Source organism: Danio aesculapii, chromosome 11 (assembly GCF_903798145.1).
Source record: "Danio aesculapii chromosome 11, fDanAes4.1, whole genome shotgun sequence".
Taxonomy (NCBI): Eukaryota; Metazoa; Chordata; class Actinopteri; order Cypriniformes; family Danionidae; genus Danio; species Danio aesculapii.
The window spans coordinates 5,772,520-5,800,476 of NC_079445.1; the positions used below are offsets into that span (position 1 = coordinate 5,772,520).

The 27,957-nt window shown below is 39.3% G+C and overlaps 1 protein-coding gene across 2 annotated transcripts in view; it reads left to right on the forward strand.

Moving 5' to 3' along the window:
- The window catches only part of ptprga (protein tyrosine phosphatase receptor type Ga), a 592,629-nt gene that overhangs the window by 460,483 nt on the left and 104,189 nt on the right, over positions 1 to 27,957 (forward strand). For both annotated transcript variants that reach the window (XM_056467738.1, XM_056467739.1), the window contains exon 8: positions 7,085 to 7,277. In XM_056467738.1, the coding sequence (XP_056323713.1) occupies positions 7,085 to 7,277 (193 nt within the window). The remainder of the gene's footprint in view (positions 1 to 7,084; positions 7,278 to 27,957) is intronic.

Genomic DNA, 27,957 nt, shown 5'->3' on the forward strand with positions numbered 1-27,957 from the left:
TAACCGAATTATTATAGCCCATGCTCAACAAATTTCACACGAGATCAATCTGATGCCTTTGCAGCTTTAATTTATTTTATTAAAGTATAGTACAGTGTTTTTCAACCACGTTCCTGGAGGACCACCAGCACTGCATGTTTTGGATGCCTCCTTTGTCTGTCACATCCATTACAGGTCTTTCAGTCACCGCTAATGAGCTGATGATCTAAATCAAGTGTGTTTGGTTGAGGAGACATGGTGAATGTGCAGAGCTGGTGGTCTTCCGGGAATGTGGTTGAGAAGCATTGGTATAGTACTGTACACCCAACTTACTTGTTTACTATGAGCTGCTGCTGTTGTTTGTTTGTTTTTTCTATTGAACACAAAAGAAGATATTTAGAAGAATGTTTCAAACCTGTAGTCATTGAAATCAAGTGAAGGAAAAAAATACTTTCGAAGTTATGTCTAATGATTTCTTTTATGTTCATCAAAAGCGAGAGTAAATGATTACAGAAACTTCATTTCTGGGTGAATTGTATCTTTTAAGGGGTCCTATGATGCTAAGTCTTGATTCAGTTTGGGGGGTGTACTAGAACATGCTCTCATGCTTGGTGAAAAAAAAAACATTGCAATACCTTTCTCACCAGCCTTGTACAAACGGTTTGATTAGTTCCGGGTTTGATGAAGTCCAACCTTCCGAAAAATTAAATGTGTTGTGATTGGTTAGCTATCCCGGTGCAATTTAATTGGCAAACAATTTAAAAAAAAACAGCTTAGATGTTTTTTAGTACTGCCACCTGTCACCTTGCCAAAGAAGCAAGTTCCGTCTGTTTCGAACACAGCACTTTAATATTAAAACTTAGCAGTGTTTTCAATGATATAACTTTTGTTTTGGATTGAATATATATATATATATATATATATATATATATATATATATATATATATATATATATATATATATATATATATATATATATATATATATACAGTTACAGTTGAAGTCAGAATTCACTAGAATTCACTTAAACAGGAATTAGCCCTGTTTATTTAAATTTTTTTGCCCAATTTATGTTACATGGAGAGAATATTTTTTTCTCAACACATTTCTAAACACAATAATTTTAATAACTCATCTTTAATAATTGATTTATTTTATCTTTGCCATGATGACAGTAAATAATATTTGACTAAATATTTTTCAAGACACTTCTATACAGCTTAAAGTGATATTTAAAGGCTTAACTAGGTTAATTAGGTTAAATAGGCAGGTTAGGGTAATTAGGCAAGTTATTGTATAATAATGATTTGTTCTGTAGACTATCGAAAAAAATATATTAATGGGGCTAATAATATTGACCTTAAAATGGATTTCAAAAAATTAAAAACTGCTTTTATTCTAGCTGAAATAAATCAAACAAGAAAATATATTATCAGACATACTGTAAAAAAATTTCCTCGATCTGTAAAGCATAATTTGGCAAATATTAAAAAAATACTAATAATTTAAAGGAGGGCTAACAATTCTGACTTCAACTGTGTGTATATATATATATATATATATATATATATATATATATATATATATATACACATATACAGTTGAAGTCAGAATTAACTCAGTTATCCAACGCCGAGCCAACAATTAAACCAACGTCATGTTGACGTCAAAATCTGACTAATTCAAGAGATATGGCAACCAAAATCCAACGTCTAATAGACGCCATAGTGGTAACGTCCACATGACGCCAAGCTGTAACATCATTAGATGTTGATATTTGGTTGATTTTATGGGTGTGTTTTGAGCATAACGTGCATTAACCCAGTCAGAGTCTCATTTCCCATCCCCTTTAAGAGTCAGTTCTGTCGCGCCATGGCATAATTAATATTTACTTGGTGGACTTTGTAAGTGGATAAACTGAACACTTCACTAGCGAGAAATCAGTTAAACAGACCATCTGCAGTGCAAGGATAAAGAACAACCCTCCTCCATTCAGCCTCTTTACTTTCTCTTTACTTTTTACTCCTTTACTTTCGAGCCAACATCTTAAACCAACGTCATATTGACTTCAAATTCTGACTTATTCATGAGATACGGCAACCAAAATCCAACGTTTAATAGACGTCATAGTGGTAACGTCCACACGACGCCAAGCTGTAACATCATTAGACGTTGATATTTGGTTGATTTTAGGTTGAATGTTGGACATTGACGTCGGCCTGATGTTGGATTCTGATGTCAACCCAGTTTTCAATTCCAAACAAAATGCAACTTCCCGACAACGTTGGGGTACAACATCAGTCTGACGTCATGTTGACGTCGTGTGCCTATTAGGCATATTAGGACCCCTTTAATGCTGGTCACTGTACCCTACTGTTATATGAACAAGTGCAAGCAGGATATATTAAAAAATCCTCTTTTATGTTATGACAACAGTAGGATGAGTAAATGATGACTCACTTTAATGGGTAAAATACTCTTAACGTTGAAACCATTTATGACGTTTCCAAGGCATTTACATGACTTTACGTGTAGTCAGCTTATATGTCGAATAACAGTAACTCTGTCTAGTAATAGCCCAGATTTTTGTCAGATGAGTCACTGCCATCTGTATCCAAATGTTTCAAGCCCGTCAGATCAAACTGCAGGAAGTGGTATTTGTATAGGTCACGGCTTACGAAGCTTTAAACAGGAAGACACAGTCCCTTCTTCAGAGCCGTAAAACGCTGCCCGCCGAAGCTTTCTGCTCTCATTTGACACCTCTTAAAGTTCCTTTGTTCCCTTTGGTCTCTAGGTGATTTTGTTTAAAAGGAAACACAGCCGAGGCAGATATAAGTGAGTCTATGGAGGAAGACAGTTGTCCTTCACTCCCCGTGTTTCTTGCTCCTTTGTTCTTCATCAAAGCAGGAAGTAGGTCACGGAGACTGACAGACGGAGCTCTGGGGCGCTTTAAGAGCCGATCGATGCTCAGTCAGTCTACTGCATTTACAACATCTGGAGCATAGGTGGACATCGCAGACACATACTCATACACACACACCTTGCTGTTTGCCCCAAGAATGCCCTGTTGCTATGGCATTTGCCATAAGGGATTACTCAACCATCAGACTCCAGCATGTCTTTTGAACAGTGACACACACGCGCAGACAGACACAGACAGATGTGTGACCCAGAACAGCCCTGTTGCTGTGATTTCCCACAAGGGATTACTTAACCTTCATACCCATGATGCGCAGTCATTTCATAAACACGCAACAAATCTGTCCTGGATTACTACCGCGCTAAGAATCGCACACAATATAAGACGTGCTTTTGTAGCCGGTGCCCAATCCTGATAAGCTGTTTAGAAGCGAGGTTTCGGCATATAAGGGATTAATAGATGAGGATTGTGATTAGGAGATAATTCGAGAGCAACATATTGACGCACAGTGAGTCTCTGTGTAAGTGACGTCACGGACCAGACTTGTGGTAAAGCATTTAGGAATGAAGGATTTTACAGCACACTTGATGGTTTGTGTAGTCAGGGGGCGGGACCGAAAGCCATGAGAGTTGTAAGGCAAGGCAAATTTACTTATATAGCACATTTCATACACACTGGCAATTCAAAGTGTTTTACATAAACATGAATAAAAGAGACAAGTATAAATAAAATGGAAACAAATAATATAAAAACTGATGAAAACAGTTGGTTTTCCATACAGTTTTTCCATATTCCAAACCACCGGTGTATCATATTTTCTCATTTTACTCTGTCACTTCCCCATTCTGGTGATCAGCCCCCCTCTGTGGACTTTTTCGGTACCCATTAATCTATTGGACGTCTCCAACAGATTAGACTTTTTCACCTAAAATCAAAAGTTAAGCTTTACAGCTCTAATTACGTGCCCCTCAATGTTAACTTCCTTCTGTAAGTAAATCGCAAGGCCCCTGATTTTAACCCCCTCCCGGGAGTAGATCGCTTTAGCTAGCCGAATGTAATAAAAGGTTTTGATCTCAGCCAGACGCCAGGGACTTTAACCACCCACAAGCCCCCAAAATATTTTCTTATTTTACTCTGGGACTTCCCTATTCTGGTGATCAGCCCCCCTCTGTGGACTTTTTCGGACATCTCCAACAGATTCGATTTTTTACCTTTATTCGAAAAGTTAAGCTTGTATGAGGCGGGAAGCATGAGTGTTAACTGTGACCTGTCTTAAGTGTCACATACAGGGTCCTATTTTAATGATCTAAGTGAAAAGTCTAAAGTGCAGGGTGCAAAAGCATTACGGACATGTCTGAATCCACTTTTGCTATTTTAAGAACGGAAAAATACGCTTTGCGCTATAGCGCATGGTCTAACAGGGTTGTGCTTATTCTCTTAATGAGTTATGGGTGTGTTTTGAGCTTAACGTGCATTAACCCAGTCAGAGTCTCATTTGCCATCCCCTTTAAGAGTCACTTTCGTTGTGCCATGGCGTAATTAATATTTACTTGGTGGACTTTGTAAGTGGATAAACTGAACACTTCACTAGCGAGAAAACAGTTAAACAGACCATCTGCAGTGCGAGGATAAAGAACAACCCTCCTCCATTCAGCCTCTTTACTTTCTCTTTACTTTTTACTCCTTTACTTTCGTAGATAAGGTAACGGTGTTGTACCCACTCCACTGAAGACATCCATTAGCCTAAGTATTTTATTGTTTGCTAAGTGCAAAGATTTGTTTCAAATGTATTTCTAAAGTCAGTTATAATTTCCACCAAACGAATAAATGAAGTGTGGTCAAAAAACTGAAAATAATCATTTTTATGAACATTTTAATCCTTTATTTTTCATATGTAAAGATATGTGTGCATTGCTGTACATCTTGTGTGTATTAAGCAATGTGTAAGCGTTTTGGACCCACAGAGGCACATAACTGATGCGCTCTGCGCTGGACTTTGGACCTGATATTTTTTGGTCAATGGCACTGTCTATTTCAGTTCCTCAAAATAGCAACGCGCCAACAATGCGCCTTAACACACCTCCTTATCAGAATAGCACACCCATGAGTCCACAAAGGGGTGCAAATGGATTTGCTATTAATACGCACGTTTGCTATAAACGTGAAAATTACAGTTGCACTGGTCTGAAAATAGCAACACATCCTGTCAAACACATCTTGTTGATTAATGCATTAAGTGTAGGACCCGGAAGCTCAAGGGACTGCCACCATCCATTTGTTTCATGTTTATTTTTATTATTAAAAGTTTGTTGGTTCTCCGCCTCAATTTGTGTGGACGTTTGCACTTAACTTCCATATGAATGATCTGAAAATGCTTGCTGCGATGCACTATCAATGTGTCAGTGGAAACGTACTTTATTTGCTTACTTTTGTTGCAAGTAGCCATTGTAATTAGGGGGAAAATATACATCTAGATAGATGTCCCCGCAGAATGAAGCACTACATTATTACTTATGGTGACGCGGTGGGCCAGTGGGTAACACAATCGCCTCACAGCAAGGAGGTCGTTGGTTCGAGCCTCGGATGGGTCAGTTGGCGTTTCTGTGTGGAGTTTGCATGTTCTCTCCGTGTTTGCATGGGTTTTCTCCAGGTGCTCCGGTTTCCCACACAAGTCCAAAGACATGGGGTATAGGGGAATTGGGTAAGCTAAATCATCAGTAGTATATGTGTGTGAATGAGAGTGTATGGGTGTTTCCCAGTGATGGGTTGCAGCTGGAAGGGCATCTGCTGCGTAAAAACATGTGCTGGATAAATGTTTTTTGTTTGTTTTTTTCCGTCTCCGCTGTCACCGTTAGCTTTCATGGTTTGGGATCTGTAGAGCTGCGCAACGATGGATTTGCTCTTCAGTGTTTGGACTCTCAGTAGTGATTTTTAAACCACACTGAACTGAGCTAAACTGAACTGAACTTAAACACTAAAAACTGAACTACACTGTTCCAATTTACTATGATCTTTTATGTGAAGCTGCTTTGACACAATCTACATTGCAAAAGCGCTATACAAATAAAGGTGAATTGAATTGAATTGAATTGAATTGAATTGAATTGAATTGAATTGAATTGAATTGAATTAATTGGTGGTTCATTCCGCTGAGGCAACCCCAGATTAATAAAGGGACTAAGCCAAAAAGAAAATGAATGAATGAATGAATGAAGTATCTTTTACTAAACAATGAAAATAAAAGCGAGTGCCATTTTGGGAGCTATTTTTAGTTAACATTCCTGATTCCAATCAGTCCAAATGAAAGAATGAATAAACTATGAATCAATGAACGATTGAATTGATATTTAACTCTGAATCAGCAACATTTTTTGTACAAATATTTATTATTTATTTATTTATTACTGTTGATGATGTTCTTCACTGGAGGTGTAGCCATATCACTGTTTTATCATCGGTTAGTGTGATTTCACCAAGTAGAACATGTTCTTGGTCAGTATCTGTGTTGATCCTGCAAGAACATTCCAATCAGCCAATCAGATTTAAGGCACAAATTTGCAGTTTATGTTAAATTATAGCTTACTGTTAGTGTTATGTGCATCTACATCCTTGTTTAAGTCTCTGATTTGGAGAATAATTGACCGTTAGGGTTAGGTTTAGGGTTATGGATTATATTTTCAAGCAGGAATGATGTTCCAGGATCAACATACAGTAGACGTTAATCCAGGATCACATCATACTTGGCAAAATCAAACCCACCTTTATCCTCAAACAGGCTCTAAAGTGCTGTTTCTCAATTGTAGAAACTCAAACACATTCCCCACACACACGCACACACAACATGTGGCTCCTCTTACAGCGTGCTTTAGTTCAAGTGCCCCATCAAATGACTCCAGATTTCTTCGGATTTCGTTTTTGGCTTTTGGCTTTCTGAACATTCAGTGTTTTATGAAAGCGAGAGCGGGAACGATGCAGGAGGTTAGTGAGGCATGGCAGAGGCGAAAATAAGACAGACAGTCGGTCATGTTTTTGCTCTTTGATCAGTCCGTGAGCTGAAATAACATTCCTCCGAGTCGCTTGTTCGGAAGGAGGGGGAGAAAAAAAGACATCTTGAGGGATGACTTACTGAAAAATAAGAGACGGATGTGAAAACATAGTGAATTCTCTCTCTCTCTTTTTCTCAGCTGGAGGCGTTCTACTCCATCTTCACCACAGAGCAGCAGGATCATGTTAAATCCGTGGAATACCTGCGTAACAACTTCCGGCCACTCCAGAGTCTGGACAACCGAGAGGTCTTCAAATCCGCTGTCAAAGACGCGTGGCTGCCTGACTTGACTGACAGCCTGGGGAACCCGTACGGCACGGAGGCTTCTAAAGGTGAGCGGGCTCTTCTCAAAGCTGATTGGCTGTCTTCTACCAATAGCATGGCCTTATAACAGTTGTATCAGAGTTTGGCCAATTTACTTCCAAAATGTAATACATTATACATTAGTTATTGTAGAAGTTATTGCAGCACAGTGGCTTAGTGGTTAGCACTGTCGCCTTACAGCAAGAAGGTCGCCGGTTCGAGTCCAGGCTAGACCAGTTGGCTTTTCTGTGGGAAGTTTGCATGTTCTCCCAGTGTTCGCGTGGGGTTTCCTCCGGGTGTTCCGGTTTCCCCCATAGTCCAAAGACATGTGCTATAGGTAAATTGGATGAACTAAATTGGCCGTAGTGAATGAGAGTGTGTGCAAATGTGAGAATGTATGAGAGTTTCCCAGTGCTGGGTTGCAGCTGGAAGGGCATCCTCTATGTGAAACATATGCCGCAATAGTTGGTGGTTCATTCTGCTGTGGTGACCCCTGATAAATAAGGGACTAAGCCGAAGGAAAATGAATTTGTTATTGTAATTTTTTTAAGTGTACTAGGTTTTCATCATTTCATTTCATCATTTTACATAAATCCTCAAGTTTTTTTTGTTTGTTTGGTTGTTTTTTTTTGTTTTTTTACAACATTCTGCACAGAAATCATTAAAAAAATCCACAGATTTGGTCTGGGCCTGGTAATAAGTGACATTACAATATTACTGCATCTGAAATGTAATGCGTTACACTATTTTTATAGTACTTTTATGGCCCGTTTCCACTGAGTGGTACGGTACGGTTCGGTTCAGTTTGGTTTGGTACGCTTTTATGGCCGTTTCCACTGTCAAAAAGCGTACCAAACCGAACCGTACCGTACCACTTTTTCGGCACCCTTTCGAAAGGGTACCAAACCTGAGAAAGGGTACCAAAAGGCGGAGCCACACACGCAGCTGAAAGCTATTGGTTTACAGAGATACGTCATTCGCTTACGCAACAAGCCAGAATAAAAACAAAAAACCCGCCATGTTTGAAATACACGCACAGCCGAGAGATTATAGCGGAATTATTTATACATATAATAACGAGCCATGGTCGATCTGGGCTCAAACAAACCTTGTCGTCGTCTGGAAGAACAACCACAAAGCCAAGAAGCAGAGCAGATTTACCCTGTGCCCCGTAGTTTTTTACGAGCCAGTCTGAGGCGCGAGCGGTTTCGCTTTCTTCCTTGCGCTCGCACGCGTCTAACATTATATCTGAAATAACAAACTTCTTGAGCTGATGATAATAACCTGCGCTTGATTATTGACGTGCTTTTGAAACCCGATCCTCTCAGACACTGACAAACGCGAGAGTGAAGCGCGAAGAAACAAAGAAGAAGCCGGAAAAAACGAGCACATTATTATTCAGCAAACACGAACAAAGTGCCATGTATAACTAACTTATTATCTTCACCTTTTGGACTAATATGAACCGGGAATGATGGAATTACTGTTTAACAGAGGCTACATGTGCTGCTGAAGATTACTGACGCAGATAAGAGGTTTACACTGACTGTAGGCTATATTTTGTGTTGATTTTGAACCTAAATACCGACGGATGTCTGCTATATGTAGTTCTTCTGTAGTTGGTAACATATTGGAGACTGTAAGGGGCTGTATGTGTTTATATATGTTCATTTATTCATTTATTTATTTAATATAATTACAGACGTTACAGTAGGCTGTTTCGCACTGTCATTGATCTGCAGTTATAATCAACTCATGTTCATTGAAAAGTTAGTAATAAACATTTCTACACAAGTATTTATGTGTATGAAGCATCTGTGTTGTGAGAAGTGCTTCTTATATGATATGTGAGTGACCCATACAGCTTTATTGTAGACATTTCCTCGAGCGAGAATGACGTCGACTGAAACTTTCTGTGGTACACCACGCCCACCAAAAGGGTACCCTTGTTAGTGGAAACGCAAGCCTGATAAAGGTGACCCGTACCAGTCAGTGGAAACGAGCCATTAAGTTACTTTCACCACAATAATCATAAATGACAGCTGCTGTTCTTGATCTGACAGCAAGAAAGCTACGTGTGAGTTTGTGTCAGGATGATGATACATGGGGCAGATTTTTGAGCAGTGTTGTTTTGCAATATTAGCCACAATTTTTACATTAAAATCTAAAATGTAAGTGATTTTTTGTATATATGTATCGATATGGGGTGGCTCAGTGGTTAGCACTGTTGCCTCACAGCAAAAAGGTTGCTGGTTCAAGTCCCAGCTGGGACAGTTGCCGTTTCCAAAGACATGTGGTGTAGGGGAATTAGATAAACTAAATTGGCCATAGTGTATGAGTGTGTGTGTGTGAGAATGTGAGTGTGTATGGGTGTTTCCCAGTACTGGGTTGCAGCTGGAAGGCCATCAGCTAGGTGAAACGTATGGCGGAATAGTTGGCGGTTCATTCCGCTGTGGCGACCTCTTAAATAGAGACTAAGCTGAAGGAAAATGAATGAATGTATCAATATGATGTGAGCTCTAGTTACCAGCATAAAACTAAAACAGGTGGTATTAAGGGAAACTTTTTACTTAAGCACATGTACAGGCTGTACTTCTTTACTTTTACTTGAGTACAAAAGTGTAGGCAGTACTTCAACTTTTACTAGGGTCGTTTTAAACATGAGTATCTGTACTTCTACTTGAAGGATGTGTGTTCTGTTGCCATCTCTGATTTTAAGTGACATTTGTAGCCATATTATTGAAAGCAGCAGCAGATCATTTATCTCAGATCTTGAAAAAATATTCAATAAAAGCAAACAGTTTGAAAATGAAAGTCAGCGACTTTCAAAAAATGGCAAATTACACCTAGATGAGCACAGTAATGGCTTAATCTATCATGCTGTGCATATGAACCATACACTACCTGACAAAAGTCTTGTCGTCGATCCTAGATGTAAGAGCAACACATAATAACTTGACTTCTAGTTGATCATTTGGAAAAGTGGCAGAAGGTCGATTTGTTGAACTGCATCCCAATCATCACAAATACTGCAGAAGACCTACTGGAACCCGCATAGACCCAAGATTGTCATAGAAATCTGTCAAGTTTGGTGAAGGAAAATCATGGTTTGGGGTTACATTCAGTATTGGGGCGTGTGAGAGATCTGCAGAGTGGATGGCAACATCAACAGCCTGAGGTATCAAGACATTTGTGCTGCCCATTACATTACAAACCACAGGAGAGGGCAAACTCTTCAGCAGGATGGCGCTCCTTCTCATACTTCAGCCTCCACCATACCTGCCAACACTCCCGTGTTTCCAGTAGTGTCCCATATTTCAGACCCATCTCCACCCCTCCCCCACCGCCAATCCCCCCCACCCCGCTCCTCATGCTCAAACCCAACGCGCAACCATCTTCATACGTGCTACCCAGTTCGCACGCACCTTCACCCCCGCTCTTCAGTTCGCGCGCACCCCTCCTCCCCCCTGCTCTTCACTACGTGCACACCCCCCCTGATAAAATCTCCCGGATTTTATGATCCGAATATTGAAAGGTATGGCCTACACATCATAGTTCCTGAAAGCAAAGAAGGTCAAGGTGCTCCAGGATTGGCCAGCCCAGTCACCAGACATGAACATTATTGAGCATGTCTGGAGTAAGATGGAGGAGGCATTGAAGATGAATCCAAAGAATCTTGATGAACTCTGGGAGTCTGGGAGAACGCTTTCTTTGCCATTCCAGATGACTTTATTCTGAGTGGTTGCTAGAGATGTATGGATGCAGTCCTCCAAGCTCATGGAAGTCATATAATATATCAATTCTTTTTCCACTGCACCATGACTTTATATTCTATACTGTACATTATTTCTGTTAAAAAGTCAGACCTTACAGTCCTAATTAAATCATTAAAAATCAAGGCATCAAGCCTGCAATTAGAAAAAAAAAAGCTTCTATACTAAAAGCTAAACAGCGTGTATTTGAAAACATGGAGTCCTTTCATTAGTTATATCAAAGAAGTGGAATTAACAGAGGAAGAAGTTGATGAATAATTTTTAGTGGACAATGCAGTTCCAGTCTTATAGTTCTGTATTGATATATTCTTCAATATATATTTGCTCTACCTTGTACTCAGTTTGATTATAATGGTCATTTTTGAATAGATTACCATTACCGATAAAAGGAGGAGCAGTTTTTACTTGTATTTTTTATTTATTTATTATTTTTGTTTGTTTGTTTTTGTTTAGTTTTTAATATAAATATGTATATTCCCATATTTTGTATAATTTGCGAACGCAACAAGGTTATTGTTGTAAAAAATGTTTGGAAAATGTTGTATTTCAATGTGTACGAACTGAAAACGAAAATAAAAAATATTATGGAAAAAAAAAAGGCATGATCATATTTTATTCTGGTAAAATAAGCGTAATCTAGAGGCCTTTGCCTTTCATATTAGCCACTTCTGATACCAAATGATCAACTAGAAGTCAAGTTATTATTTGTGTTACTAAAACTTGAATAGACAACAAGACTTTTGTCAGGTAGTGTGTAGATTACCTCATCATTGCTGGCTTTGACAGAGATTTTGCTGGCAAGCTTTCTAGAATCCGGTGATGCATCAAATTCGACAAACATACTACTTGACCTGCAGATTTTTCTGTGTAACATTAAAACATTCTTAAAAATAACATTATTTAATACAATCCCTTAAAAATGCATTGTTGTAACTTGCATTGCTAAGACTGAGTAATAATATAACCGAAAAAATATCAGTATATTAATTATATTACTGCTTTGCCGCAAAAAAGTAATACACTACTGTAATCACATCACTTTTGTAATGCGTTACTCCCTAAACTGCTTTATATCGACTATCATAAGACTCTTTTTAGATCCATATTCAGCTCAAATAGATTCAAATTCCCCTCATTAGTGCTTACTCATAATGCATGAGCAAGTGCATGAGTGTGTGAGCGTGTGTGTGTAATGAGAGTGAGTAGGTGGCATATGGTGCCGTCCTCTGCTATTGTGTCATTAGACGCTCTGTCTTTACTTGCCTATTTTCTCTGCTCCATGTGGCAGCCGTGCTTGCAGGAAATGCACAGAACTGCAGCTTTTCAAGGACACACTGGTTTTCTCACCTCTGTCTGTTCATCACGTATCTGCTACACACAATCCTCGTCTCTTTAATAACACACATTTTGTGTTAGGGTGGGCAGCTTCCTGTTAAGATATACAGTATCCTATATCCATTAGCCACTACACATCATTTATTTTCTCTTTGCACATGGTGATTTCGACATGATTTTTAGTCAGTTTAGCATTAATAATCAAATGCAATTAAGATGTTTAACAAGTTTTTACCCACTATGCGTGGTGAGCATATTAATTATGTAGAAATATTTTGTACAAATATTAATGCGACATTGTTATCCAATTTATTACTGTTGATTTATTAAATCCAGGCAAGATGTTTTATAGAAGCAAGTCATTTTGATTCATTAAAGCAGTGCGTTTAAATATGTACAAGCTAAAAGCTGTTTTAAATATTGGAGATTTATGAAGTTCACATGAGTTAAAGTTATTTGTAGACTCTATATTATAGCGATATTAAATTAATCCTTTAAAAAAAAAAGATATTAAATTAAAATGTACAACTACAATAAGTGGCCACTTTATTAGGTACACCTTACTATTAGCGGGTTGGACACCATTTTGCCTTCAGAACCGTCTTAATCCTTCGTGGCATAGATTCAACATACTGAAAATATTCCCCAGAGATTTTGGTCCATATTGACACGATAGCATCACGCAGTTGTTGCAGATTTGTTGGCTGCACAATCCATGATGCGAATCTACCGTTCCACCACATCCCAAAGGTGCTCTATTGGATTGAGATCTGGTGTCTGTGGAGGCTGTTTAAGTACAGTGAACTCATTGTCATGTTAAAAAAAACAGTCTGAGATGATTCACGCTTTATGACATGGTATGTTATCCTGTTGGAAGTAGCCATCAGAAGATGGGTACACTGTGGTCACAAAGGGATGGACGTGGTCAGTAACAATACTCAGTTAGGCTGTGGAGTTGACTTGGAGTCAATTGATACTAATGGGCCCAAGAAAATATCCCCTACATCATTACACCACCACCACCGCCAGCCTGAACCGTTGATACAAGGCAGGATGGATCCATGCTTTCATGTTATTGATGCCAAATTCTGACCCTACCATCCGAATGTTGCAGCAGACATCAAGACTCATCAGACCAAAGTTTTTCCAATCGTCTATTATCCAGTTTTGGTGAGCCTGTGTGAATTGTAGCCGCAGTTTTCTGTTCTTAGCTGACAGGAGTGACACCCGGTGTGGTCTTCTGCTGCTGTAGCCCATCTGCCTCAAGGTTGGACGTGTTGTGTGTTCAGAGATGCTCTTCTGCAGACCTCAGTTGTAACGAGTGCTTATTTGAGTTACTGTTGCCTTTCTATCAGCTGGAACCAGTCTGGCCATTCTCCTCTGACCTCTGGCATCAACAAGGCATTTGCACCAACAGAACTGCAGCTCACTGGATATTTTCTCTTTTTCGGACCATTCTCTGTAAACCCTAGCGATAGTTGTGCGTGAAAATCCAAGTAGATCAGCAGTTTCTGAAATACTCAGACCAGCCACGTTCAAACTCACTTAAATCATCTTTCATCCACATTCTGATGCTCAGTTTGAACTGCAGCAGATCGTCTTGACCATGTCTACATGTCTAAATGCATTGAGTTGCTGCTATGCAGCAAGAAGTTCGCTGATTTGAGTCCCGGCTTGGCCAGTTGGCATTTCTGTATAGAGTTTATATGTTCTCCACGTGTTCATGTGGGTTTCTTCGGGTGCTCTGGTTTACCCACAAGTCCAAAGACATTCCCTATTCCTAGAAAGCAAAATTACCCATTATGCTTTGCGTGTATGCGCAAGGAGAATGCTAAGAACTTCCGGTCAGCAGTTGATGCGTATAAACAGTCACATTTGGACAGCTCTGAAACGATAGTTTTAGGCCCAATCCCAATTCTACCCCTTAGCCCTTCCCCTTACCCCTACCCCTCATTTTGCGCATGCACGCCAAGGGGTAACGGTGTCCCAATTCTCTTTAGCTTGAAGGCGTAGTGCTAAGGGGAAGGGATGAATAGCCTTTGAATGAAGATTTTTCAGGACCACACTCGAAACCAAGGAGTAAGAATTTCCCAGAATACAGCAGCCACAACAGCTGTATTGAACCCGGAGTTGAATAGTATTTGAAGTTAGGAGATCCACAAATTAGTATTTCATGTCATTATTACAAATTTTTGTGACAAATAAGCACATGTTTTAATATATTCATAACCGCGTTCATGTTTTACCATCATGCTTAAAAAAAAACGCTAAATCTATAATTCCTTATAATAACTTCTGTAGAGCAGTCCCACAACATTCTGACACTCTATGACACAGGAATACCCTGTCAGAAAAGTCTAGTGGCTGTCAATAACCTTTTTACAGCGTCTGCTATATTGTTAATGTTGCTTTCTTGTGTTTACATAGATGAATATGGCCACTGTGTAAATGCACAGTACTGTTACGATCTTATTTCCACATTAGATCATTATGATAACATGATATATGCCTTCAGTGATCTCCTGAAGATCCAAAAAATAGCACAACTGGAATAACTACAGCTGTCACCATCGTCTGATCTCATATGAAGCAAGAGATCGCGATGACATATGAGGACGTGTGCAGGTGCTGTAGTGCTGTCCCAATTCCTAGGGGTAAATTTTGAAGCCCTTCCCCTTAACCCTCGGTTGTAAGGGGGAAGGGGTACAAAAATAGAATTGAGATTGGGCCTTAATCTATTTTATTCGCTTTTAACATCTTTGAATTAATACTGCTGTCGATCAGCGCCACCTCCTGGACTGATCGTTTAAAAAATGCAATCTAATAGGAATGAAAGACGACTGCTGTAAGGCATTTTCCCCTCGTTGTCCGACGGCATCTAAGTGAAGCCTCGTCATCGCTAAAGTCGAAACAAAATATATAATCAACACAAAAAACTGTAATTCACCAAAATGTTTGACACACACACACGTAGCCTGTACTGTCCCACTAACACATTGATTTAATTAGTGTCACAAAGTGAAAATGAAGTGGCGTTTTGAAATGACAGAAAAACACATACCATGGTAAATACTACACAACACAAACCAACTAAATGAAACATAAACATCTCCCGATTAGAATCAACATGCAAATCAGCCAGCAGAGTATCAGTAACGCACTTTTATTGGTCATTTTTGTAAATTGCATGACTTATATTTCTGTTAAGTTTCATGCCAATAATCTGGTTTGCTCTAAGGGAGCGCGGGGCACAAAGTAACACAGGGTTAAATGTAGCATGGAGTTTTAAGGTATTTGCTCAGGGTTAACCATGGCATGCTTCAGATGTTTTCACCACAGTGTCGGCAGACATCTTCCTGCCAATTATTGAAAAATTTCTGCGAAATTTGGATGAGAAACACAAGAGAAACCATTTTTGCAGCATAAAAGTATTTTTTATTATAGTCAATATTTTTTTTTTATAAAAAAAAATCTGTGAAAATATGAACGTCAAATCTTATATTGTGATCAACGTCTTCTAGGCTAAAAGATGAAAACTTTTTGTAAGATGTAAAAAACACACAGTGACTGCTAGCCAGTTTTGAAGAAAACCCAGCGGGGTTAGTTATACCAGGGTGTTACAATTAAGCCACACACTGTTGGACACCAACTAAACTAACACAATCTTTTTTTAATTTTGAGTGTAATGTTGAGAACTTTTTTAAATAAAATGATTTTTAATAGATTTTTTTTTTTTTTTTTGATAGACAAAAAATATTTAATTGATAATAATGCAAATAAATGCTTTGTATAATAATGGATAATAATCCAAATAAATCCAAATGTTTTAATTCAATAAACATACTGTGCTATGTAGAATAAAAAATAAATTGAGCTAGGTACAGAGAAAATATAGCTACTATTTAAAGTAAACTAAACTTAAATTAACTGTGTGTAATCTGCCTTTTTAAGCATGTGTTACAACTAACCCTCTGTTACAACTTGCCCCGCAGGTGGGGTTAATAGTAAAATTTTTACTTCTGGCACTTTTGGCAACACTGCACGGAAACCATAGGTCTGGTGATCATACTTTCAGTGCTCATTTGTAGGAGAGGCTTGTGTTTTGTTGTTAAAAATTAAATGTTTTTTCTAACCCCAATACTTTATGTTTTATGTTTATTATTTGACCAAAACCAAAAAGTGTTACTTTGTGCCCCGCTTTCCCCTATAATGCAGTTATAGAGCGTGTTTGTGTGCGTGTGCACACTAGGGATGGGCGGTACACCGGTGTCATAGTCATCACCGGTGTGACATTGCGCCACGACATGGATTTTCTAATACCGTCAATACCGTAATAAATCAATTATGCGCCTTGAACGGCTGCATTTACATCAATAATAGCTAATTCTAAATAATGTAATAATTAACAATTAACAATAAAAAACAATAATTTTCTTCAAACGTTCAGTTGTGGTCTGAATACATGTCCTTATACTACAGGGCTCGAAATTGCAACCATTTTGGTCGCATGAGCACCCGAAATTTAATCTATGCGCCCTCAAAATATATTTGGGAGCATTTGTGTGTCTGAATATAATGGTTGTTGTGCAATCTGATTTGATTTTCTCTAAAAACTTGCTGAATCGCTCTACCCTGCTGCTGTGTTGGTTCATAGCTGTCAGTCACTCAACGCTTCCCGCTGTCAGATAACAGGGAGCTTTTGTTACTGCAGGAAATGCAAATGGCTGAAGAGTGAAAAGTGCACAGGTTTGCAAACCTCACCTAAAGTTATAATAATAATAATGGCGCAGATGACAGCGATCATGACATGAGGTAAATGTTGATCCGCCAGCTGAGATCAATCGAGTGTTTTCGGAGAAGGTGCCCGAATCTCGATGCTTTGCATTCACCGCGTGTTCAGCGCAAATGTCCGCTAAATATAAAATCTAACACTGTACACATCATCGCCAAAGAAACTCACCTTTACTAAGTTTACACTGAAACTACAGCTCATAACAAAGAGCGGAATTGCGCTGGTGGTCATCGCGACAATCCTGCTCTGTCTGCTCATAAATTGGTGCGGCTGACTCGCCTGCTTTATTCCACCAACACAGAGAAATGAAGATCCGCTCATAATGAGACTGAGCATTTACAATGACCCAAACCCAAACTTTTAAAGAGTGATAGAAGTGAGACTTTCTTTTGTCCGTTCTTCCTTGAGATGTATATTATTTTGCTATTGAAAGTAATACCATGATATTATACCGTCACCGTTCAAAAGATGAAAAATACCGTGATATTAATTTTAGGTCATATCGCCCACCCCTAGTGCACACATTGAAGAGCCTCTGAGCTAACAGGTCGGGAACACACACACACACTCTGTATTTCTGACAGCAGACACGTGAACTAGGAGAACGTTTTTCTCTCGCGCTTGAATCACATCTGACAGATTAGAACAGCTTTAACCTACACTTTTCAAAGTTATATGTCACTAAAACACTCCATAATCCACTTAATGCTATTGAAACCAATTTTAACATCGCAAATTACCAGTTGTAAATGCTGTGAATGGAAGTTGTAAACATTCTACCGGAAGACGCTGTTCGCTATGGCGCCCTCCATGCAAAAGCCAAGAAAAAGGTTCATAGGTGAATTGAATCCGCTGCGGTGACCCCTAATAAATAAGGGACTAAGCTAAAGCAGAATGAATGAATGAATATCGTAAACCTAAATTTGATCCCATTTAATGTCACGTTTTCTTGTTAAAAACTCCAAATGAAGATTATTTCTTTCCATAATTGTGTACTGTAAGGACTATACACTTTTTGCTGCCCAGCAACTTCATTAAATAGCTTTCTGTGATGCCATCTGAAGCACTTTTCATGTGGAGATCACAGCAGCACTTGACGATTGTGTTGAGAGTCACATGACAAGGACTTAAAGCTAACAAACTAACAATCATCCTTTCTGTCATGTCTGCATCCCTTTATCAAGCTGTTTTCCTCCTGGGAGCATTTGATCCACACCAATGGATTGGCAAGCAGAACTATACACATCCATGCAGTTCTCCCACTCCCAGGCTTACACTACTACCTCTCAGTACAGACGTAGACACAAACGCATTCATCCTACACACTCTTTCTTTCTGTACTGCACCAAGCAAAATATCTTGAGGGCTTTAGATATTGATTGCCATTGTACTGTGGCTCTCTTACACTCTTGCTTGGTGCTCGAAAAACAACTCCACATTGCACACATCTCAGAAATATAGGCATTATTCCTATGGTCAGGGTCAGGCCAGATGTGTTTTGGATGTCAGGTTCGAATCCCAATTTTGGCACAATCTGTTTGACGTAGGGTGTCGTGTTGATTTATATAAGCCAATGGGCGAGAATCGATTGCTTTTAGTTGTATAGTGTGTCGTAGTAGAAGACAGCTGACATCACGTGGCACACTTCACTACAGTACATCGATAAAGGGGCAAAAGGGTGGGTTTTTGTCATAATAGGTTTGTCATATCTGTGATTTTTGACAAGTAGGAGCACAGAAGCTCTACTTATTCGGTTTTTGCCTTTGATAGTTGGACAATAAGTGAAGTAGGATGGAGGGAAGGGGGACGGGGGATGCCCGATATGTAGGTTATCAGCGCCGAAGCTCTCTTCTGTACTGTTTCAAACAGGGTAAAACAAGAAAGAGAACATAGCTGGGTTTCTATCATACTCTGTTCATACATATCTTAAAGTATCATGATTTCAGATGGCTACACGGTGGCTCAGTGGGTAGCATGTTCGCCTCACAGCAAGAAGGTCGCTGGTTCGAGCCTCGGCTGCGTCGGTAAGGCATTTATGTGTGGAGTTTGCATGTGCAGGGTGCTCCGGCTTCCGCCACAGTCCAAAAACATGCGGTACAGGTGAATTCGATGAATTTGATTGGCCGAAGTGTGTGAATGATTGTGAATGGATGTTTCCCAGTACTGGGTTGCAGCTAATTTTAGTGAATAATGTAGTTGTTTTGGACCATACTATAGTAAAGTACTTGAAATAATTTGTTTTATTAATTCAATAGTTGCTGTGGTAATATAACCACTAGCCTATGGTAATATATACATATAATATTATATACATATATATAATTGTTTATTTCATATAACATTAGCAGTGGACCAATCAGAAGAGCTTGGAAGTGGGACTTCTGTTTATAGTTAAAAGTTGGCCGTTATATCATAGTGAACGAGGTGATCATTGCGGTTGTGTCCTTAATATCCTGAGTTATATGATGTATCTTCATAACATAACATATTGTTTTCCTATTTCGAATGGGTTTGTTATTGTCGTTATTACATCATGTTCATAATATCGTGTCACATAGACCCCGCGCTGTCCCAGGAGAGAACCCTGAGCTCGGAGATATTTCAGCCCAGGGTAGATAAGCATATCAGGAGATCTGAGATCAGGTAGGTCTCGAGAGCTCCCCCTTTAGAAAAGGGAGGAAAAGGAGGAGATGGGGTGGAAGGGGGGATTCTTCCAAACGAAGATAGAAACAGTAGGGAGAAAATGATCCATTTATAGTAAACTAGGATCACTCTAATTGGATTATTACTGATTAGAGATGAGTGGCCAGACGTGCTCAATCATATCCCGTGCTCCTCTCGAAATTAGTTTATGAAACTTCACTTAAATGAAAGATTTGTGAGAGGTATACTCAGACAGTATATGCTGAGCACTGTATATGTGCTTGTGCCAAGTTCCCAGCTCGAGGTCCTTTGACAACCCTTCCCTCCTCTCTGCTCCAAATGGCATTCATGTCTGTAATCTCCACTGTCCTATCATAATAAAGGTGAAAAAACCCTAAAAATAATTAAAAGTAAACAGAAAAGATTCACTTCATGTTAAGGTGTAAACCTAGGTAACATTATTTGGGCTGCCAACCCGAATTATGCCTTGGAAGAAACATTTGTATCTATGATTCTAATAACAAGATCCTGTAAAATAATAATAATACTCCTATTAGGTTGCCGGTTTGAATGGTTTTGATTTGTCAAATATAGCTTTTAGTTGTATTTCCACATGTGTCTGCTATGGCATGGTTAGGTAAGCGTGCTGGTAGAGTGCAAATGTGAGACGTCGCCACTCTGTTTCCTAGCTACCGGTTTCTCCATAGCTAACCTAAGCTTCAGCGCTCTATTTTGTTTCTGTTACTTCTGTTGTTTAATGTCACCTAAAAAAGGATTGATTGTGAGGGGAAAAAAACAGCTGACCATCATCCATATAGAAGATAGAAAGTCTACTTCAACCTTGTGTTTTTCTCTTAATTCAGAAAGCTTTTTCATATGTAAATCTCTATTTTTTTAAAACAGAAGGCCAGGCAAGTTTATTTATATAGCACATTTCATACACAATGGTAATTCCAAGTGCTTTAATAAGATTAAAAGAAGCATGAAATACAACAAGTATATTAAATAAAATATAACAAATATAAAAAATGGTTAAAAACATACAAAATGTGAATAAATGGGTTGAAAAGGAATGAAAAAATGTTAAAAACAAGGTGTTTAATTTATTTCAACACAAATGAACTGACTGTCCCTCAGGCATGATTTCCACAACAATTTTGGCACTATTGATTCTTTCTCTCCTTCTCTCTCTTTTATTTCCTTACTTACTGGTTAAAAAAGAGATAGCAGTATTGATAAAGAGCACGCTTGAGATAAAACAAATGTGACTAAAGATAAAATATCAATCGAAACATCATACTGTATATGGGTCAAATACATTTATATTCATTAGGTCTGCACAATTTATCATTTCAGCATTGATATCGCAATGTGTGCATCCGCAATAGTCACATCGCAGGATCTTCAATGTTGAGTTGGGATTATAGTTTATTATAGTTAATGCAGAGATGAATTATAGTGGAGTAAAAATGACAGTTCACCCACAAATTAAGCTTTACAAACTATTTTCAAATGTTTCACAGCATGAAGGTCGCTGGTTCGAGCCTCGGTTGGGACAGTTGGCATTTCTGTGTGGACATTGCATGTTCTCCCTGTTTCCGTGTAGGTTACCACCGGGTGCTCCGGTTTCCCCCACAGTCCAAAGACATGTGGCAGGTGAATTAAATAAACTAAATTGGCCATAGTGTATGAGTGTGAATGCCAGAGTGTGTGGGTGTTTCCCAGTGATGGGTTACAGCTGGAAGGGCATACACTGCGTAAAACATAGGCTGCATGGGTTGGCGGTTTATTCCACTGTGACCCCTGATAAATAGAGGGACTAAGCCGAGAAGAAAATTAATGAATAAATAAAGACTGGGGTTGGGGCTCATATGCGAGCACCTGGTGGCCGGTTTTGTCCCATGGAACCCGGCCGGGGTCAGCCAGAAGGAGCGACGTAGGACCATCCTCCTGCAGGCCCACCACCCACAAGGGGAGTCTTAAGAGGCTGATACATTGTGGAACAGGTAGTTGTTGAAGGTTGCCTGAGTTATCTTAAGAGCTATGTTGTCAGGCGCTAATGCTCCTGGTAGGGTCGCCAAAGGCAAAAAGGTCTTAGGTGACAGGTCAGACTAAGTGCGGTTCAAAAACCCCGTATGAGCACAACAACAACAAGGACCGTGACGTCACCCAGTATGGCACAGCTGGGGCCCCACCCTGGAGCCAGGAAGACTCCGGCAGGGCTGTCCTTTGTCACCAATTCTATTTATAATTTTTATGGACAGAATTTCAAAACGCAACCTTGGGCTGGAGGGGGTCTGGTTCGGGGACCACAGGATTTCATCTCTGTTATTCACAGACGATGTTGTTCTGTTGGCTTCATCAAATATGGAAATTCAACATGCACTGGGGCCGTTTGCTGTCGAGTGTAACTAGGCCGGCATGAGAATCAGCACCTCCAAGTCCGAGGCCATAGTGCTCAACCAGAAAAAGGTGATTTGCCATCTCTAGGTTGGAGGAAAGTCCTTATCCCAGGTGGAGAAGTTCAAGAATCTTGGGGTTTTGTTCACAAGTGAGGGAAGGATGGAACGTGAGACTGACAGGTGGATCAGTGCAGCGGCAGCAGTAATGCGGTCAATGTACCTGTCCGTTGTGGTAAAGAAGGAGCTGAGCCGAAAGGCAAAGCTCTCGATTTACTGGTCAATCTACGTTCCTACTCTCACCTATAGTCATGAGCTTTGTGTCATGACCGAAAGGACAAGATCTCAGATACAAGCGGCTGAAATTAGTTAACTTCGCAGGATAGATAGGGTGAGGAGCTCTGTCACCCGGGAGTAGTTTGGAGTAGAGCTGCTGCTCCTCCACATCGAGAGAAGTCAGCTGAGGTGGCTCTGACATCTGTTTCGGATGCCTCCTTGACGCCTACCTAAAAAGGTGTTCCATGCATGTCCCACCAGGAGGAGGCCTCCAGGAAGACCCAGGATACGCTGGAGGGACTATGTCTCGGCTAGCCTGGGAACGCCTTGGGATCCCCCCGAGGAGCTGGAGGAAGGGTCTGGGGAGAGGGAAGTCTGGGGTTCTCTCCTAAGACAGCTCCCCCCGTGACTCGGCCCCAAAGAAGCGGACGAAATTGAATGTTTGAATGAATAATAAAGACTATGCAGTGTTGATTGTTCAATATCTATACCTGAATACTGTTAGACTCTCCAGAAAACTATAATTCACCTTTATCTTTGCTATATTTAGTTTGTCTATGCTTGTGATTTATTTGTTATATATTATTCAAGATCTAATCCCCTACAAAATTACCCTAATCGATCTAAAATGAAGAATTTATTCCAAATAAAGCTGTATTCGCATCGCAACATATATATCGCAATATCGCAATGTCAGATTTTCCCAACATCATGCAGCCCTAATACTAATATAATATACTGTATGGGTCATATGGGTCAAAAAAATTGAACCATTTTTTTTAAACATGACAATTATTTTTACTTTTTCTTGCTTTAATGTGTGGATTTTTTTTCTAGACTATTTTCAGACCTAGCATTTGGATATTGTAAGTGGACAAAAAAGAGAAAAATTACCAGTAGCTGAAAAAAAACCGACAGCTGACCACCAAATTTCTCCATTAACCTCTGTCCAATCATTTTGTTGACGTGGATCTGAATAACTCAATTCCCAGAATTGTACCAGGACACATTGTGACACCTCCTGAATCAGAAATATAATTAATTTGGCTGCTTGGAAATAATACCGTAATACTAGAAGAGAAACGCTTCTCTTATCTCTCACTGGTTATGCGTTTAATTTCAGCAGCGTGCGAAATTGATTGTGGACGCCGAGCACTGTCGTCGAAGAATAAAAGGGAACATAAAGGATGGAATAAGGGAAAAAAGGATGAAAGGGTGGAGTAATAGTGCGATAGAGGCTGAAAACAGAAGCATATCAATGGTGCCTGCAGGCTGGAGCTGAACTTTTTGTCAGCTTGGATTAATTCACAACACGCGCGTGATCATAGCTGAACTTTCCCGCGCAGTAGGCCAAACAGCCCAATCGCTTTTATCAACAGTCCAAAATATAGCACAGCACAGATATCCACCTGTTCAGCTGGGAAATGTGTGTCGCATGTTGTTGTCTATGTTGAAAGATTCAGTATTCCAAGATAAAGTAATCAGAGCTGTTCTTGTACAAGTTACGCGCCTAAAGCCCCTTCATGTTATGCCCCTGTCTTGCAATCTGCAGAAAGACCCTACTCTAAAAAAGGGCAGGGAAGCATTGAAGGAAAGGAAAGCATTGTTTCTCATTGACGAGATGTCTCTATTATTTCACCCTTGTGTTCTTACTAACCTGTATCTTTTTAAAGAAACCCTTTTTTCAGAATAGTTTCAGAATATTTGTATTTTTTGGGGGGGTCCGACTGTTTAAACTTGTGTGTAAACTTGTTCGAAACAGCCGCTCAAGGTTAACGGAGTGTTTGCACTTTCTCTATCTCTAATTTGACTTCTGCTCTCACCTTCTCTCCTCTCCTGCTATATCCCTCCATTAATCTCGCTCTCTATGGTCAGCAAGCCGGAGGGCCAAAGATGGCCTTTTTTATTAAACGCTTCTCTGTGCATCTCATAAGAGACCTGCACTCTGGCACAGCAACCAACGCGACTGTGTTTCTGAGCGGGGATGGGTTACGGTTCTGCTTCTCAGAAATAAGGATGGAAAAGATGTTACAGTCATGCTTGTTTTGTGTCATTTTTTGGGAATTCTTCAAACATTTTCAAATTCAGCAAAGATATTTAACACAGCCATGCAGAGGAGCTTGAGAATGTGTAAAATGGTGAGAATGACAAGTATTGCAGTTTGGAAAGCAATGTGTGATGCCTGATGTCTTACGTGCATCAGATCTGTGTTTTTGTCAACCTGTGTTGCTCTAACTGTAGTCCTAAACTCCTTTCAGCTGACTTTTGTCAATCATTGTAAAAAATATCCATAGGTTAGCAGTTTTCCACATTTTGTGATTCAAGTTTTTATTTTTTCTGGTTTATTTTGGCATTAAATTGCATTTTGGGAGCTTGATCTTTCTTCCAACAACTTTTAACCTTAAATTCTTGAGAAAAATGACTTTTATGAACATTTTTTGAACATTTTTTATAGTTTAAAGTGATATATTGTCTGTAGTGATGGGAAGTTCGGATCATTTTACTGACTCGGATCTTTGAGTCTCGTTCATCGAGATGAACGAATCTTTTTTCGAGTCATTTCATTTGGTTCAATTTGCCAAATTATAATTAAAATGTTACGAATTGCTTCCAAACACATCTACAACTAGCCCAAAAGGTTGATCACACGACAAATAAGTCATAAATAGAATACTATTTATATAATAATAATAATAATAATAATAATAATAATAATAATAATAATAATTAAATAATAATTCAGTGTTTACCTGCTCTTTTGTCTATGAAGGTATTTTTGTCTCTTTACTCAGCTCACCTCTTCATGTCTTCAAATGTCAGTGGTTCGTTCATGTTACACTGGCAGTCACATATAATCTTAACTAATGTACACAGTCTGAGCCGATAGGAGCCATGATGATTAGTTCACCTTCTGGTTCTAGAGTCGTTCGTTCATCATGTGATAGAATGACTCAAACCCGAGAACTCGAGAGGTGAACGGAACAAATCTCTTTCCGGCTCTTAATGCATATTATTGGTCCGTGATGAACAAATGAATCAAACCCAATAGAGGACTCGAGAGATGAACGGATCAATTCTCTTTCCGGCTCTAAACGCATATGATTGGCCCATGATGAACGAATGACTCAAACCTGATAGAGGACTCGAGAGATGAATGGATCAAATCTCTTTCCGGCTCTTAATGCATATGATTGGCCCGTGATGAACGAATGACTCAAACCCGATAGAGGACTCGAGAGGTGAAAGGATCAATTCTCTTTCCGGCTCTAAACGCATATGGTTGGCCCGTGATGAATGAATGACTCAAACCCGAGAACTCGAGAAGTGAACAGATCAAATCTCTTTCCGGCTCTTAATGCATATGATTGGTCCGTGATGAACAAATGAATCAAACCCGATAGAGGACTCGAGAGATGAACGGATCAATTCTCTTTCCGGCTCTAAGCGCATATGGTTGGCCCGTGATGAATGAATGACTCAAACCCAAGAACTCGAGAGGTGAACAGATCAAATCTCTTTCCGGCTCTTAATGCATATGATTGGTCCGTGATGAACAAATGAATCAAACCCGATAGAGGACTCGAGAGATGAACGGATCAATTCTCTTTCCCCCCCTAAATGCATATGATTGGCTTCTGCCTTTCCGCAAAGAACGACTCAAAAGACTTGAAATGATACCACCTGCACAAATGTGCGCAGTCTGCGCATGCATGGATGAACGAATCACTCCCTGAGAGGACTCGTAGTTTCCGATTCATATTGAAGACTATATGGGGAGTTTCATCAAATGGTTATAATAAATATTTACAAAGCAATGTAATGCTTTCGAAAATCACGATCGCGATATATATATTTATATATTTATATAACCATGACTATTTCAGGGTCCAAGCCGCTACTCATTTGAATTGACAAAAATATTCGTTTATGACCACTTTTTAGTCATATAACACTAAAAAGTGGTCATAAACGAATATTTTACTAGTAGCGGCTTGGACCCGGAAACAGTATTTCATACAATTTCATATATCACCGATACGTCATGACTTGACAAGCAGATAAAGTAATTTTATTTCAAATACTATTTTCTGAGGTGATCAATGGTGTCAAAGGGGTGACGCAGTGGCGCAGTAGGTAGTGCTGTCGCCTCACAGCAAGAAGGTCGCTGGTTCTAGCCTCGGCTGGCTCAGTTGGCGTTTCTGTGTGGAGTTTGCATGTTCTCCCTACGTTCACGTGGGTTTCCCCTGGGTGCTCCGGTTTCCCCCACAGTCCAAAGACATGCAGTACAGGTGAATTGGGTAAGCTAAATTGGGTAAGCTAAATTGTCCGTAGTGTATGAGTGTGAATGAGTGTGTGTAAATGTTTCCCAGAGATGGGTTGCAGCTGGAAGGGCATCCGCTGTGTAAAAACATGTGCTAGATAAATTGGTGGTTCATTCCGCTGTGGCGACCCCGGTATAAAAAAGGGACTAAGCCGAAAAGAAAATGAATGAATGGTGTCAAAGAGATATTCAGCACTTGAGTATCTGAGTGACCAAAGTAATTTGACTCTTCTATAAACACCAATTTTTACTCATTGATCCGAACAGGCAATTTTAACTTTTGAGGCGCCAATGCAGGTGTCAGCCATTCAGATCGCTTTATACAAATATACTAGTGACTAACTAGCTATTTAAGTTGATGCTACACCAGAGAACAGCAATATGTCAAAGTGAAGGAAAAGCTTATTGTCGATGTTGGTAATTACCCAGTGCTTTCAGATCAATCTATATATACACACTGGGACTCGTAACGGAGAGACCAAGGCTGGAAGAATATGGAGGAGGTGGTTGGTCAATCTGTTAAGTATTGTGGAATGTGATTGGCTTAATTAACTATGACAATCACCTCAGTGCGATGCTTCTCTGTGAAGCAAGGTACTCTTTTGAAAACATAATTTTTGGATATTTTAATTATGATAATCTGAATTAAGTCTTTGTTGTTAATCTATCTATTTTGATGATTAAATTTCATAGAAATATAATAGAAAGGCCATTGAAACTGTCTCTATTTTCAAAATGTTTGATTAATCTAAAGGTCCTGCTTATTTGTAATTGTAAGAATTGAATTTAATTATTTATACGTATGTGTGTGTGTTTGTTTTATTTCTTTATTTTTTGTAATGTATTTATTATTTTACCTTCTATCACCCTGCCATTATTTAGTTTGTTCTATTGTCATGTATCTGTTGTTTAAAGCATAATAATGAAATAAAGCTTCTCTGTGAAGCATCAACACCAATGAATGCACTGTAAAAGTATGTATTAGTGCTTAACTTATAAGATGTGGCCTTTCATTTCTCACTTTTCACTTTTCATGGAGAGGAAAATGTTGTCAATACTCACCCTCATATCATTCCAACCCATGATAAATGAATGGATGAAATCTGGGAACTCTTTGAGACAGCAAAGGTCCTGAAACATTCAAAGCATGTGTCATTGCAGTGTTTGAAG